Source organism: Xyrauchen texanus, chromosome 7 (genome assembly GCF_025860055.1).
Source record: "Xyrauchen texanus isolate HMW12.3.18 chromosome 7, RBS_HiC_50CHRs, whole genome shotgun sequence".
Taxonomy (NCBI): domain Eukaryota; kingdom Metazoa; phylum Chordata; class Actinopteri; order Cypriniformes; family Catostomidae; genus Xyrauchen; species Xyrauchen texanus.
Window position 1 is genome coordinate 39206304 of NC_068282.1, and position 17556 is coordinate 39223859.

Sequence of the window (17556 nt, forward strand, 5' to 3'; positions counted from 1 at the left end):
GGCTGGTAGAAGAAGTTGGAGATAATAAAATGTTTGGATTTGGTATGAATTAAAAAAAAAAAAATTATCACTTTGTTATTTTGAATATTCTGTATATCATATTTCAATAAATTAATAGATTTTTTCAAAATCAACCGGTAGAGGTGCGTTCCGATACAATCACTGATAATACTAGCCATGATTTGTGTGTCAGTAGATGAAAATGATTAATACTTACATTCTCTATAATTTAATGGAGCACAAATCTAAATCCAGCCAAGAACCACATATTTCATGCGTATAAAAAGGAGCATGTCACTGTCATAGATATATGCCGGACATTCAACAAAGACACAGTTAATGCACAAAAGAACGTAAGTCCATATTTCTATTCTTTTAGTCTTTGCATACATTCCATTTACACTACCAACTTCTTATGAATGTGCTGTCTTTGTTTAAATCATTGGTGCTTAAGGGAATGGACTATATCATAGGATGCAGACGATGCCGGAGAAGAACCTCAGAATGAAACTGCACTGAAACCAGCATTTGATTTCACCAAACTCACTCGCACCTAGACTTAAATGCGAAAATGGCATGAAAATACCAAAACTTCATGGCCATGCCCATTGACTCTGTGTGTATGACTTATCATATAGTGCTGCGCTTGGTGCTAGTGCTCTTAAAATAGGGCCCATGATATGTTGGCTCACAAGTAAAATAACAGCTTTTATTAGGCTGGCTTACTGATTTACTGGAGTCTTCATCTCGTGTGAGTGTAGGCCTACATGATTTTAAACATATTTGTCAAATGTGCTATTCGTTTCTTTAAAAGCAAAACTTTTTTAAGGGGTGTACCTCAGTATGCACCTTAATCATAACACCATAATAAACAGTAATTACATTGTAACGTGCGTTTAGTATTTATTGTTTTTATGTGTGTCTAGTTTGCTGTTAGTAGTTAAACATCTAATTGCTAATTCTATTTTTGCTGAATTATTTACAGTAAAAATATATATACACATTAAGCTTCCATTATCAATTACAGTCTTTGTTGAATTTGATTGGGCAGACAAACATGACAGTTAGGTCACGCTCAATAGATGCTGTCATTTTAACCACACGATGGCAATGTTGCCTTATTTTCACTTTGAAAACCCCTTCAGGGACTCAATTTGTTATCATACATTTTCACAAAAATATTTATGTTACACCGACTTGTCTTTTCCACACTTACAAAGTTAGACTTTGTTTTTTGTTAAGAAGACTAAAAATATATATCAACCAATGCAAAAGTAATGCATTTTTGAGCGTTGAAGCGCCCTACACGCTGGAGTATTGACGTGTCCATTCATTTAGAGCACACTAAAAGCTTAATGTGACAATTTAGGGATTGTTTCTCTCCCTCTTTGTAAAAGTATTTTTTATTTACTTCGATGGGAACCCCATGTATTTGCATCAACTCCTATTCGAGCACATGGCAACACATTTAAATGCCCTGAAACAGCATCTCTCTATGTGGAGTGTCTACGTCACGCGATCTGACTCTCTCGCCCATGGAAGCGCGCGAGACACAGCCGGAGCCGCCCGTTCATTGAATAAAAACAGCTCTGGGGAAAATGCCATTCTGTGATTTTATTTCAAATGGATATATTGGTCGCCAGGAATAATCTGCGTTCCTGTGGCGTTGCGGTAAGTGCTAGTGAATGCGCGCAGCTCCAATGGAGCATTGCTAACATCTGGCGCGCGCTGGCGGCGAGAATTCAGCGCTGGATCGCGCGAACGTTTCGCTGCTTGACCGTAGATTTCGTGCATCGCTCCATCAGTCATTTTAAATACTCAGCTGTAATAGACGCACGTAGAACAGGTTTCTTTTCTATCGATGTGTTGTGCATGCTTTAAACCTTTATCCCCCATTTGTCTTATTTGTTATTCCTTAAAACTGTGCAGAAAATATGCAATTGTCCTACAGTTATGCTTATATTATTGGACTGATAGCCTTGGTCAATGCATACCGCTGATAACTTGAGCAGGTGTAGTGTCTCCTCCACCTCTAATCAACATACCTACACCTCTCATCATCATCATCATCATCATCTTTGATCCATCATCTGTCCCTCTGAACACTGACTGTACGGTGCATTTGGTCCATCTATTCATCATATATTAACCTGGGCAGGACATTGCATGTTGCATTAGATGTAATTAAAATGGTAGATGACATTTGTTATGGCCTCCTGCAGCCTAGTAACCCACAGCCTGTGAAGTGGGCTGGTCTCCATTACGTAGATGGTATATGCTGTCACTGGAACTCATGCTGGACCACCTAGAAGACACTTTTCATTATGCATAATTGAGCATCTCTGTCCTTGCTCTCTATTCCTGCTCCAATAATTTGAGCTCGACATTGTCTAGAAGAAACCTGTCTTGGACTGTAACTGCAGTGTGGTTGCAGTTTCAGCTGCCTCATCATATTGACCTGAGTTTAGATTGAATGCAGGTTTGCTGCTGTGCACAATGTAATTGCTGCTGTGCAGAGATTTACTTTGAGCAATTCACAATTACAGTATGTAAAGACTGCGGGGACAATGCATCATCATCATCATGCAGCAGACGTGCTCCTTGGAGACTGAGCTGTCTTTTTAACTCTGCATAGGCATGTTATGTGGTCAAGCATTTAAGGGAGTTTTATGTGCGTATTTGTGTACTCCAAAAGAAGTGAGAGAATGACCTCTCTATTAGTCCTATGTGGTGGTACAGACTGTCAGATGACAGTTTCTCAGTTATCACTGCACAATAGGATGGCCTGCTTGTCTTACACTCCTCTCCTCTGCTGTATATAATGGAATATTGCAGGTTCAATACAAGTTTAGCACAATCAACAGCATTTGTGGCATAATATTGGTTACCACAACATTTATTTTGACTTGTGTATATACATTTTTTTTTTTGTTGTTTTTAAATGGACTACAGTAAGGCACTTGCAATGGAAGGGAATGGGGCCAATATGGAAACATTAAAATACATTTACATTTACATTTATGCATTTGGCAGACGCTTTTATCCAAAGCGACTTACAGTGCACTTATTACAGGGACAATCCCCCCAGAGCAATTTGGATTAAGTGTCTTGCTCAAGGACACAATGGTGGTGGCTGTGGGGATCGAACCAGCGACCTTCTGATTACCAGTGATTTGCTTTAGTCCATGCCACCACCACTCCAAAATACACATAGTTTAAAAAGTATAGCCACAAGATGTAAACAATATTCGTGTGAAAATAATTTTAGTGTGATAAAATAACAGGGTTAACCCTAAAACGACCATAAAAACTACTTTACAGATTAAATATTATGCAGATTTTAACAGGAGAATTAATGTATTGTAAGTGATTTCATAAAATTACAAGCTTCACGTTTCTGCCTTTTAACCCTCTAAAAATTTGCCCCATTCACTTCCATTGTAGGTGTCTCAATGTAACCTTTTTTTTCCAGGAGGGATGGAACCAATATTACTTGTATTGAATATTTTTTAAGGCCAGTTCTTTGACTGACAACAGAGTCCTGGTAAATCCAGTGTAGAGGAGGATGGATTTTTGTATTTCATTCTTGTTAATGCCAGCACACAGAGCTGCCATTTGTTAAGTAAATGAACTTTAAATAATATAATTATGTATGGATGGCATTCGGTTGTTGTCTCTGCCGTGCACTCTTCGGTCCATCTTGTTTGATGTTGGGAGCACGGTGTCTGGACCCTGACTTTCTGTCTGGTTTGCTTTCAGTCTGCGTCAGGATCCGGACACTCGTGCTCCACGTCTGTCTGTTATTGACGTGAGTGCAACGCGTTTATGTCATCTTGGCAGCATGCACTAAATAGTTTGTCTGGCTCTCCTGAAAGTGGGTGTGCCTCTCTGTCTTCATGTTGTTCTGAGGTTTGGTCACTTCAGTCTAAGGTGTCGGGTGTGTGTGTGGCCAAACTCTCGCATGGGTGTCCTGTCTTGTTTTTGTCACCTGTTATGAGCATTGCGTGACGTTTGCCTCGTGATGTACGCTCAGGTTTCGTTTAGTGTGAGAAAGCGTGGCATCGCTTTGTTTGGCATTTATATGCATTATCTCGTCTTGTCTGTTGGCCCTGTTGGTTGGTTGGTGTTTATGTTTATTCCCCATCCTTACCTGGTCCAGTTGGTTCTGCAACCAGTTTCCCCTGCCTCAGGCTGGATTGCCTTTTTCCCCTTCGAGGTTGTTTGTGTTTCCCCCTCGTGGGGAACCTTTTATTTTCTGTATAAATGAATTCCTGTTTTTCGCATGCACTTGGGTCCTGAGCCTCTATCATTCCCTCTGATCGTGACAATTGCACATATATGTGTGTTTCTATGGACTGCCTGTCTTCTTAAAATGTTTCCACCCCTTAATGGTTTTTCTATGTTAAAATTTAAATCCCAATCCTATCCCATTTTAAAAATGTGGCTCTGTAGTGCTATTAAAACATTGCTCTGTTTGTTTTAACCTTACATAGAAACATTGGGTCAACGAATGGCACTGATTTGAGGCTGGACTTTCTGTTATTGACCAATGGCGGTTGAGGGTTAAGGGAACCTTCAGGAAATCCTTTATGATGTTCAGTTTGAATGTGTGTGTGTGTGTGTGTTTGCACACTGTAAAATCTTTCATGAAATTAACTGGTTTTATTTAAGTCAACATTTTATTTAATATGATTAAATGTATCTGACAAATTATGTTACACTAACGAAAGTAATTTTTATGGGTTAGGCCAAGTAGAAATAGATCCTTGTGATAACAATTGCAGATTGCCACTTTTGCAGTGCATTTAAAATATCACTTTCTGTAATTTGGATTTTCTACTATTTCAGAGAAATCCAGCCAGCCAAGGTATGGATTAGACTCTCCCTTCTATCTTAAAGACACTAAAGGAAACAGGAAATGTCACAGGAAAAGAGTGCATCTGCCGATAAGGCTATTTTTGCTGTGGGCTGGGGGAGGGTATTGGGAAGGGAACAGGTTGTCTTGTCATGCTGTGATGCTGAAACAAATGTTGGAATACTTCCCTTGTTGCCCTGTCATAATGCTGCCAAGAACTCTGATTCAAGGCCTTGTGCACCATTCTAACAGAATCTCAGTGATATGGACTGAAACTGCCATGGAAATGTCTTGAACACCATCACAATCAACAAAGGGGATGTGTGTAATTTTTTCGATGTTAAAATACTTTATCCTATCCCAGTTTAATGTGCAATTAATTTATTTCCTCAAAAAGTCTAAACACTGTGTCTCTGTGGTGCTTTCAAAACATTGCTCAGCTTGATTGAGTGTCCAACCCAGCCTGACATAGCATTTTGTAGGGTAGGACTATCTGTTTGGCTGACCAATGATTGGCTCTCTGCTCTTGACTGACCTGTCTTCTCCTTGCCATCTCACTACTCGCTATGGAAGTGATAAGGTAAATTAGGCTTTGATATTTTGTTGTGAAGGCGGTCAGATGCAAATGTCTACCACAGTGTGACATCACAATGTGAAGGAAGTAGGGAATGAGTCATTTTGGCAGCTTGGTTTCAACAAATGCACTGAGGAGGAAGTTTTGAGTTCTGTAACTTTCAGTATATTTCTATAGTACAATGAACATTTCTAAGTCAAAAGATCAAGGAAATTACCCCTTTAAGCAACTCGACTATTGATGGACAAATTGATCTGTGATATTACTGTAATTTGGAAAATAGACCTTATTCACAGTAGTGCCATAATAGATTATGTGAATGAGAACAAGGCTGGGAGAGATAGACTTACATTCTATTCAGTGGCATGCACTCTATAAAGCTGTATAAAGCTCCAAGATTACATCCATGTTTTCACAAATTATGGAGTTTTTTGTTTACTGAAATATCCTGGAAAGATTTTTTTTTCAATGTTTTATCAACTGAACGATCCAAAACACTTTAAACAACATTACAGCCCATTGAAAAGAATAAGTCTGTCCCTCACAGCCTCGTTCTCACTTCAGTCAAAAATTAAAGATGGCGCAACCTGTATCTGCCATTAAAAAAAACCTTATTGGTTTGCCACTAAATTTAACAACAGTTGGTAGACAGTAGTGTGGTATTGAAAATATTTAAATGATATAAATAGTGTAATCCTTAGGATATTTAAAAAAAATAGTATTGGACTGAGTAGTGTGTTATTATAACTGCATATGAGTGTTAATAACTGTGTTTATGTGTGTTCATGTGTGCAGGGGGAATGCCTACTCCTAGGCAAAGCCCTGTGGAGGAAGTGGAGGTGCTGAGTGGTAAGGGAAGATCCAACAACAACAACATGGCAACAGATGCCACCACCACCAACCTGCTGGCCTCTGTTAAAGAGCAGGTACGCCACACCATCTTCATCTGTCAGTGTCTGGCTGTACGCTAGCTATAATCTGAGCACAAACACAAGAGGCACATGTTGTTAGAGGTAATAAATCAACCCAGTGCTCATTAGTCCAAAGTCATATTTGCATTATTAATTGTTGGTGGGAAAATCTCACTTTGAGGACATTAATATCCAGTCTACACTGAATGAAAGCTGATAACCTTGTTACTTCTATTTGTTTATTGAGTGACTGTGTTTTAACATCAGGTCTGACGCTTTGGCCTTCAAATCGGTTTTACGGTTCAACGTCAAGAAAATACTCATTAAACTGTTAGCTTACTCATTACAAATCTTATTAATTTTGATACAATTAATTAACACTGTGAATCTCTGTTTAAATTCATTGTTTCAGAACACTCAAATGGTTTTCTGGACCACTTTTATGACACTTTTATGGTGCATTTTTGTCAGTTTAGAGCTTGACAGCCTGTCCTCATTAATTTTCATTATATGGAAAAGAGTGAACAAGATATTCTTCCAAAATATTCCTTTTTGTGCTACAAGTAAGAAAGAAAGTCATATGGGTTTGGAACGACATAAGAGTTTTCATTTTTGGGTGAACTATAGAACATGTTTTATTAGGACAACTAAAACTGCATAGATCTCATTGCTTTTTCTGTGTGTGCGCAAAGTGTGTGGTCAAGTCTTGTCTTTTCTTTGTGCTTGGACAGAATCAGGACATAGGCAAGTATTGTCACTCTGAACAATAGGTTGCATAGCAGAGGCTTGGTACAGCTGGTATCTCACAGCATGGCACAAGGCAGATAGCCATTGCCTGACTTATCTTGTCTGTACAACACTTAATAATCTCTTCTTTTCATTGGCTATTTCTGAGAGAGGGTCTAAATGAGGGTGGGCAATGATCATGTTAATACTTAGAAAAACATTAATTGCAACCGCTGCTTGAAGTGAAATGTACATTGATCATGCTTTCAAAATATGATATTTCAGAGCAAACATTGTGTTGATGTGTAACAATGGAAGGCAATCATAAAAAATCTAATTGTGTTTTCACAAAGAGATTTACGTCCCAAAATTGGAATTCAATCAGATTGCGTATTTGGAATGTCCTGTTTATATGCATCCTAAACAGTCCAATGAAAATATCAGTTTACATGTGCATTACATGTATTCCAAACAAAATGTTGATGGATGCTTATAACAACATTGCTGTCACAGTAACTTCTCCCTCCAAGACATGGGTTCTGGTCCCATTGGAACCAGGAAGTAAATGCATTTACAAATAATGGTCAGCACTATTTGGAAGTTGCATTTTCACTCTAAAATGTATTTATTTTACTCAACTGACAGTTAGATTTAGGGTTGGGGGTTGGGTTCGGGGGATGAGTTATTAAAATCTGCATTTCTGATGACTGCATAACATCATTTACAACTAAAAATACAACTTGCTTTTGGTGCCACCCTGTAGACATTTCACCACAACAACACTTACAGCTTCACCACTGGGGGAAATAGTTTGAATTTCAATGAGCTCAGACTGATTTCAGGAGCAGAACTTTTGACCTGCTGTTGCTGAATTCACTGTGCGATCAGTCTGAATCTAATTTTGTAAGTCACTTTAAGGATTTACACAGTAGTTATTCTTCTGTTTTATGCATTATGTAAGATCTGCACCACATCTTTGAATCAGATCCAATTCAGATTTAATTCAGATCCAACTAAGATATTATTTTGACAGATTAAGGCCTTTACATGAAGGCTTTTCACTTCGAATTAACTATCAGGCTTATTATTAACAGATTAGAGGCTCTATTTAAATGCTTAAGAAGAACTCATACAACAGTGATATTTCTTGTCTTAAAAACACTGAGCCAATTCTGCAACAATGTGTGGCACTCTATGTGTGTGTCTCTTTAAGGCTTGCTCCATCAATGAGTCTGTCTGTGAAGCGGCAGGACAACAGTGTTGCCTTCTCACCTTCTCACTCATCACCCACCACACACACACACACACACACATAAACACACATGCTGACACAGACAGTCTTCAGAGACAGCACAATAGAAGGGGAAGTGGGCACAAACCCGAAGAGCTATGTGACAGGATGGAGGTTCGAAAGAGATGGGATGTAAAGATGATGGATTTTGAAGCTAAATTAATGGTGTAACTGGAAATGGTATGAACTGTGTAGAATAGCTCTTTTATAGTGGACAGTCTGCACATCATGGCTCTGTTTTTGGTGGTTAAAGGCAGCGATGATGACTCTTTTGTCCCTCTGTCTGTCTGAAGGAGCTTCAGTTTGAACGACTAACCAGAGAACTTGAGGAAGAGAGACAGATTGTGGCCAATCAGCTGGAGCGATGCAGGTTGGAGGCGGAGTCTCCAGGTGCTGCGAGTGACAGGTAAGGGACAACTTGGAAAAACATTATGATCCAAAAACCACACTGCATGGCTCTGTGTTCTGTGCACAAATTATATAGTTTTAGAGGACTGATTTAGATGAATTGTTTACATCCATAAATTCCTTTTTTTTGTTTTATTTATAGAGCTGTTCAGCCATGATGCCAATTTGTGGGTGAACCTAGAAGGCAAATTCACCATGGGTTCCCTTTGGAATTTCCTATGAGTTTTTATAATGCACGCTTAGAAACAAATGTTCTTTGGCGTTCTATATAGAACCCTAAGGCTATTTACTCAGCTTCAAAGAACCCTTTATGTCAAAAAGGTTCTATTTACAAAGATTTATATAAAAAAGGGTTATTTGGGTTGACAATTGCTTAACGTGAGTATGTATGTGTATGCCTAAATTACATTATTGAAAGTTTTGTTTATAAATAGTTTTGAACACTACACAGCATTACTTTTGCATTTGCATTTCATACTGCAAAAAAAAAAAAAAACTTTTATAATGTACTTCTACAGCTTTGGGTTTGATTAGAAAAGGGTAAATGACAGATGATCAGATCCAATGTCCTTTCTCTTTTAGATGACAGGTTTATCTTAGTATTAATATACAGTCTATGTGTTGTCTATTCTTGACTCATAGTTCTCAAAAGATGCAAAAAATGTGTTTATCATAAACAGAAAACAACTTGAGCGTGTAGCGCTGTTTTGTACCCTCTTTCTACATAGTGCAAAGAGCCATTTAAGCCATGCTCTCGCAGACGTATTACTCGGGCGAACGCGTGAACATCCTATCTCAAATTGAATATTATTTTAAAAGCTTGAGGGCGACGTTACCCTGGTAAGTAAGATAAATAAATTAATTTATTGATTAATTTATGTTATTTTTGGTTATTTTGACCTATCTCATTGCCATTTATGACTTACACATTTATTTATTTCAGCAAGCACAAAGAATTAATGTCGACAAAACTGTTTCGTCAAGGCTTGGGTTACTCTCCACTTCAGGAGGTTAGTAATTTCACACTTGAATCCCTAAAATCTCTTTTGTGGATTGACTACAAATCTTGATTTGAGTTATAATGACATTTTCTGTACATTTCTAGATAACATGGAAGAATATAAAATAAGTTTTCAGCAGCACATCAGAGCATTGAATTAAGCCGACTGCACTGAAATAAAGAGATTAATCAAGCTCTATTTAAGAGTTTGAATATGTCAAATGTTCAAAGTCAAAGAGAGGAAGTGATGGAAATGTTTCAATTTCTCAACTTGCGAGTATTTGGTCTTTGTAGTTTTATTGTAATGTACAAAAATATGATAATAAGGTTTTTATTTTTTATTGAAGATGCCATATTCATTTAACATGGGTTTTTGGCAAAGTCCTTCACCTAACTCAAAGCGCATCTGAAGTTCTGGACATCAACATCATCAGAGCCATGACAAGTGAAAGTCAAAGGGGGACATTCGACTTCAAAACAATGACATAAACAATGTCATAAAAGGTACATATTTTTCTATTATTACTCCTTATTTTGTATTGCATTAAGGTTTTTATGATATTAAATAATGGTTCATTTCTGTTTGCAGTGGCTCTGGAGTGAAGCATTACTATTTTGACCATCATCATACAGTTAAAACACAACACTTCTATTCTTCATTTAAGTATAAAGATGCAATTTAGAGAGATGCAGTCGATGCAAACTGATGACATAGAGATGGCTGAAGTAAAGTGAATTTTTGTTTAATTTGTTATATCCAAAAAACCTCACTCAGTTTGTCAGACCAGTGGGAACAAAATTATTCCAAATTTGCCCGAGTGCTAAAAGTGTTTAACAGCTTTATTTATTTGTACTTTTTTACTTGTTTATTAATGTTACATATTGTTATCATTTTAATTTATAGTTAATGTTAAATTATTTAATGTTTATGATTTTTATATAAATAATATTACTACTAATTAACTTTTAGCTTATTATTAAAAACAAATTATGAATGAATTATGAATTGTGTTAATTATTGCTTGTGTTGTTGCTTTTAATATAAACTATTAAAAATGCTGTACTTAAGAATTTTTAAATGTATTTTATATGTTTATGATATAGTAAATTATCCTATTTGCATATCCATTAAATAATCTTCTGGTAATAAAACAAAAAATACATTTAAAAACAAACAAAAAAAAGTCTTGCAGTTTGGGAACCCCTAAAATGTTCTATATAGAACCTTTCCACCTGGCTCAAAGAACCCATAAAAAGTGTTTTATATTTTCTTCTAAGAGTGTGGGTTTTATAAAGGTCTGGTAAAAATTACTTGAAGATATTATAATGTTTTGTTAAACAACTTATTTTACACACAGTCATACATCAAATGTGAATTCTGAAGCTGCCACGTTTTAAAAAATGTTTTGCTAAAAAGTTGCTAAATATTAATGACCAGGTTGCTTTGTCAAACAGTTATCCTAAACTTATGGTTAGCACTAACCACTCACTTACTGACCTCCGCCTTTAAGCAAATCAGTTGGGACGAACATCACACAACATAATTAAACCCCAATACCCAGGCCGCACCTGACACTAGTAAACTTCCTGAGGAGAGAAAATGTGCATTTGTATATTCATAGTTGTTGTAAGAAGGTTTAGGCCTAATGATTAAACTTTTATGACAAAAATGCCAGAGTGACTGCAAGGTTTACTTTTTAAGCTCTCAAATGGTAAATGAGTGTATCCGTGGCAACTAGGCATTTAAAACAGTGTCATACTTGTGAAGAGTGACTAATGAGATTTATAATGTGCCCACTTTCATTCCTACGCCCCCACCTACACACTGTACAGTATATAACACATTTGAATGTATGTATGTGATCTGTTTACACACAGAAACACAGCATCGGTTTGTGTCAGTGTGTGAAGGAAAAGAATGCAGTGATGCACAAATTGTCTCTCTCTCCATACTGAGTAATAATGTTCATGAGAAGTGAGAGGATGTTTGTCATTTTACAATAAACACATTCAAGCTTTAGGGTATTGTGAATTTGTTGTTTTGTTTGATGAGTGTGACAGAAACAGTGTTCCAGATAAATCAGAGATGTTTGCTACAAGAATCACTTCAGAAATATACTTGTTTCTATACAATAGAGGTTCCCAAATCTTTTTGTCAGCCAAACCTCAGTAACCTAAATTATTTATTTCAAATATCCCAGAAATTGTAAATGATTCGTTCACCCAAAATTGAAAATTTTCTCATAATTTATTTACCCTTATGCCATCCTAGATGTGTATGACTTTGTTTCTTCTGCTGAACACAAATGAAGATTTTTAGTAGAATTTCTCAGTTCTGTTTAAAATGCAAGTGAATGTTTACCAAAATGATAAAGCTCCAAGCACATCTAGTGGTCAAATCCAGGTCTTCAGAAGCGATATAATATGTGTGGTTGAGAAACTGATCAATATTTAAGTTATTTTTACTATCAATCTCCACTTTCATGTTCACAATCTTCTTCTTTTGTTTTTGGCGATTCACAGTCTTTCTGTATATTGCCACCTACTGGGTATGAAGGAGAATTTATGGTTAAAAAGAACTTAAATATTGTTCAGTTTCTCACCAACAATTATCATATCACATCTGAAGATATAGATTAAACCACTACGGTTGTAAGGATTACTTTTATGCTGCCTTTATGTGCTTTTTGGAGCTTCAAAATTTTGGTACCCATGAACTTGCATTTTATTGACCAACAGAGCTGAGATATTTTTCTAATAATATTTGTTTGTGTTTACCAAAAGAAAGAAAGTCATACACTTGTGGAATAGCATGAGGTTGAGAAATGATGAGATTAATGAAAATTATGAATACATTTTTTTTGGAGAACTTTCCTTTAAAGATGCACTCTGTGCATTATTGTTATGTATATGCATTATTATTCAAACACAATAGTTTTCATTTACCGACGCCATAGCAGAAATTCACTATTCACAGTCAGCCATGAATAATTTAATCCATGAATGAAAGTATCCAATAACAGAGTGGTTACTGAGATCAAGCAAATAGTATTTGTCATTTGACTGGTCATGTGATTCTAACATGGATCCATGAGGGGATCCTCTCCATTTAGAATAAAACACCCTTTATATGATTGCTGATATGACTGGATTTTTCATCTCATGTGAGTGCTCATGAATATACAGTAAAGTGTGTGTGTGTGTGTGTGTGTGTTTCAAAATTACTATTAATTTCTTTAGTTGTCAAACTTTTTTATGAAGAAAAACTGGTTAACCTGTAGTCCAGTAACTCCCATGCTTTGTCAGAGTGAACTCTGTGTGTCTGTATTTTTGAATGGACAGCTGCCCTATTAGTTCCTCTCTTGGATCAGAGAGTGACCATTCTGAGTTTTTTTTTTTTTTTTCAGATGGCCTGTGCTGTTGGGTTATGCAGCAGAACAGGACATTTTTCCCCTTCATTAAAGAAGGCTTATATGAGCACATTTTGCTATCAGCATGCCCTCACTGCAGCTCATTACCTTTAACCTTTCTGTACATGCCATTCCTGCTGTCCCTGCTCTGCCCCCTACAGCTGTTGCTGTACCCTGATGACCACTGCCCTTTAACCCCTCCATTGCAGACAGTGACCTTCTGTGGCGGGAATTAGCAGACGCTGGTCTGTTTTTTTGACTGTGGCATCTATCAGCCTACTCCAGCCTACTCCTATTTAGGGATGGGAATTATAAGGGATTTAACAATTTTGGTTCTGATTCCAATTCCACATAACAATTTTGGTTCCTTAAAGGGTCACTCAGTATTTGTTTTCCTCAATTAAAAAGGTTTCCTTCTAAAGAAATGAATAGTAATTTTGAAACATATGAATACAATCATGACTACTACTGTGAGATGAACAGTTCAGTCATATCAGTAACCTTATAAAAGCTGTTATATTCTACATGGAGCAGGGGTGCCTCATGGGGGCAGCCATGATATCACATGACCATCTGAATAATACTCACTTAATCTCAGTAACTGCCTTGTTATTGGACACTTTTATTCATTAATTAAATTAATCCTGGCCTAATGTGCATAGTGACAAAACTACTGTGTTTGAATGATGCAGCATCCAGGCCACTAGGTGTCAGTGTAAGCCTCTTTGACATACTTCAAAAAAATAACTGAGTACACCTTTGACGACTGCATTAACAATTCTAAGTACTGTTGAGGAAGCACCAAATAATTGATCCTAACTATATTGTAAATTTACTACATTTTTTTATTATTATTATATACATATATTATTATAAAGAAAAACAATACTATTGTTTGTTTATTATTTTTATTGTTCCATTTAAATAAAACAAAGCTGTTCCTAATCAGCATGATCACAAGGGAAATCAACATGTTGCTTCTGAATTAGATAATTCAATTGTGTTTACCTTTTTGTTTGGTGCTACTGATAGCACGTGTATCAAGCATCTCCAAGAAATGGGTTCTGGTCCCATGGAAACCAGGAAGTAAACATGTTCACATAAACAATGGTGAGTGTGATACGGAGGTTGCATTTTACTCCACAGACGGTTAGGTAAGGTACGGGTAATAAAAGTATGCATTCCAGTTGAATGTAAAATACTTGATTTTGGTGTCTCTCTGTGGACATTTCACCTCAACAACACTTCCAGCTTCAGTGACTGGGAGCAGTGGTTCAAATTTCAGTAAGCATAGAGCGATTTCTACAGCAAAAATTCTGTCCTAATGTGTATCTTTAACTACACTGTCATATCAACAACTAGTCAGTTAGTACACTAATTTAAGTCTCACATTACACAGTAACAGTTCTTGGTTTACTTTGAGTCAGAAATGACTGAAAATAATGTCTTGCAATATAATGAGTAAGCCAGATCTTAAGTCAGCAACCGCTCTGTCTGATTTAGTGGGTGAGTGAGCCATTTGACTACTTTGAGTTTGTCAGTGACTGATTTGTGAGTTGTGTTGATTGATTCATTAAAAAGAACCATTTAATAAGAGTCATTTGTTTGTGTGTCAGACTTTTAATATGGTATTCCATTCGCATTGGTAGCAGAATGCAGACATTAATGGAACCAAATGTCATTCAGATTCAGTTCTGGAACCGGATGATTTTCGTAAGAACCGGTTCTCGATTCCAGTCCTTACTCCTAATACCCCATATTCAAGCGTGTCTGTCAGTAAAGCATGAGTCTGTTAATTTCATGTGATTAACTGGACAGGCCTTTTAAAATTTGTGCCAGAGAGATGAACACGACAGTCCGAGTACTGTAACAATGTGATTGATATCCTCTTGTAATGCCTCACTATTCCCAGGCAAATGGAGCGTTCTTTTTGCTCTTCATTGACTTACTGGAAGATTAGATGTATGTCTCTCTCTCTCTCTCTCTCTCTCTCTCTCTCTCTCTCTCGTGTGTGTGTGTGTGTGTGTGTGTGTGTGTGTGTGTGTGTGTCTCTTTGTGCTCCCCAGTCTCATACTTTTTCTTATTTTTTCCAGCTCTTCTGAGAAGTCTCTGCTGTGGAGATCTGCAGGTATTCTTTCTCTATGTATCTTGATGCTTGCTATTAGTTATTAGATATTATTATAAGTAAACTGTGACACTTTAGACAGCACTGTCACATGCAGTATGTACAGCACATGGCACATAGTCTAACACTAGTCTGATGATGTATGCTGTCTGTTTTTTGTATTCAAGGCTCTCTGCATCTTTTAGAGGACATTTGTGCAACATTTTGTAAACAGACACAACAAACAACATCGGAAGTAAAAATCCCATTCATATTCTCCACAGAGAAATAAATTATTTGTAAAAACATAACAACCGACCTATCTTAAGCTCCAATGTGTTTAATTGGCAAATTCCCAGTTAAGTACAGCATTACCCAAGGCAGGATCTTCCAATCTGAGAAGGTACTGTTACCATGGCAGTCTGACTCAATAGCCACCACCCACCAAGGTTATTATTGTTAACTGAAACTAAAACTGAAACATGTATTTTGTTATTCATCTCAGAAGTGGTTGGTTTGATTAATCACTTAGAACTCTTTAATGAAGAATTTTTTGAAATCCCTATTAGGGCTGGGCAATTAATCAAGTTTTATTTTCAATTATGATTTTGGCTTCCAACGATTATGAAAACAAGATAATTGAGATAAATTATAATTGTGCCGCATTCCGTTTCACAGTGAAACACCCTGGTATTATATCTTTAAAGCATCCTTTATTAAAGTTCAAATAATAAGGAAGCGAGGTATGAAAATAAACTCAGAAACTGGCACTTCTCTGTGTGGTCTATGAGTTGTGTGACGTGACCAGGGAAGAGATTGAATGTTCTCCCTGCTGATGCTCACTCTGGCGTGGGGTCGCTCGTCACTCGCACACATTTGCTGCAGCTAGATTATAACGTGATGGCTCGCGACGTAGTGAATCATAACAGATGTGATACATTCAGCTTTGTGTCTTATCATGAAGAAAATCAGTGATACATAGCTCTATCAAGAAGAAAAAGTTTGTTTTTTAATAATGTTTTTTAGTTAATGATGGATCGAAATGAACAAAGGTGTGAGAGTGTAGTCTTAGCCAATTATACACTGGAACAAAATACATATTTGATTAGTCTTAGTTGGCTTGCTTTCCAAAATAACATTTAAAACTAATTTAAAAGAGCATACATTTACTTTAGGTATACACATTTTTTTATCAGAGAATGTTAAATACAATATTTAATCAGGGCTCGACATTAACACTTGTCCGCTTGATTAAAACGTCAGACTGATTAATAAAAAAGAAAATGGCTATGTTTGTGATAGACTAGGCCTGTGTCACTTATTGGAAAGTTCATATTTTTATTCCGCTGTTGAAATTAATCCAGAGAATGTCATTTTATAATTTTCTATCTATATAATAACAGCTGCTCCCTGTTTGATTGACAGGCGGCATATGTGTGTGTGTGTGTGTGTGTGTGTGTGTGTGTGTGTTGAACATGCGCGTTTTCCGAAAATGCTCGTGCTAATGTGCACCTGAACGGTCAAATACATTTCAAAATTCTGCCAAATGGCCGCCTTGGTGAGGTATGCATGTAAACACAGAGAGTGATGTCTAAAGTGAATGTAAACAGTGGAGAAAAAAGCAGATTTGTATTAAAATGGCGGTCTTGTATAAATTTAAGCTAATAGACCTGCTGCCATCTAGAGTGTCATTATAATAATCAAACAACCATAACAAGAAAATGCTCACTGCTCTTGACTGGGTAAATTTAGTAGCTTTAAAAAGTATTAATTTATTATAATCATACGGTGAAGATAAGTAGTATTTTTATGTTGCATTTAATTCTGAATGTTTACTTGAATACTTGATAGCCTACTGCTATTATTATTATTATTAATAATTTTTTAATAATTAATGTTATTAAAAAACACGGAATTATGTAGTGTAGTGGTGGCGTAGTGGCTAAAGCACAGGGCTGTTAATCAGAAGGTCACAGGTTCTAACCCCACTGCCACCACCATTGTGTCCTTGAGTAAGGCACTTAACTCCAGGTTGCTCCGGGGGGATTGTCCCTGTAATAATTGCACTGTAAGTCGCTTTGGATAAAAGCGTCTGCCAAATGCATAAATGTAAATTATCTAAATTTGTATTTAATCTATTAATTGCTGATGTTATTACTGACTGTTTACTGGTCATGAATTATTACTTAAGAACTTGAAATCATTCTTCCGTAATTAGCATATTAGTTAGTGTTATTATTTGTTGAGGTTTTCACAGACATTTTTGTATTTTAATAA

At 36.5% G+C, this 17556-nt stretch overlaps 1 protein-coding gene and 1 long non-coding RNA gene across 4 annotated transcripts in view; both read left to right on the top strand.

Moving 5' to 3' along the window:
• The first annotated feature begins 1450 nt into the window (after positions 1 to 1450).
• Positions 1451 to 17556, top strand: part of LOC127647061 (plakophilin-4-like) — a 77942-nt gene continuing 61836 nt past the window's right edge. For 2 of the 3 annotated variants that reach the window (XM_052131135.1, XM_052131136.1), the window contains exons 1-4: positions 1451 to 1671; positions 6225 to 6355; positions 8651 to 8763; positions 15269 to 15303. In XM_052131135.1, the coding sequence (XP_051987095.1) occupies positions 6230 to 6355; positions 8651 to 8763; positions 15269 to 15303 (274 nt within the window). In that variant the 5' untranslated portion in view covers positions 1451 to 1671; positions 6225 to 6229. Of the gene's footprint in view, positions 1672 to 6224; positions 6356 to 8445; positions 8538 to 8650; positions 8764 to 15268; positions 15304 to 17556 lie in introns of those variants that run through there. The other variant, XM_052131137.1, reaches the window with a different exon arrangement.
• LOC127647062 (uncharacterized) lies at positions 9480 to 10554 on the top strand. Its single transcript, XR_007970991.1, has 4 exons — positions 9480 to 9605; positions 9709 to 9775; positions 10113 to 10269; positions 10355 to 10554. It is a non-coding gene; the product is annotated as an uncharacterized LOC127647062 (long non-coding RNA).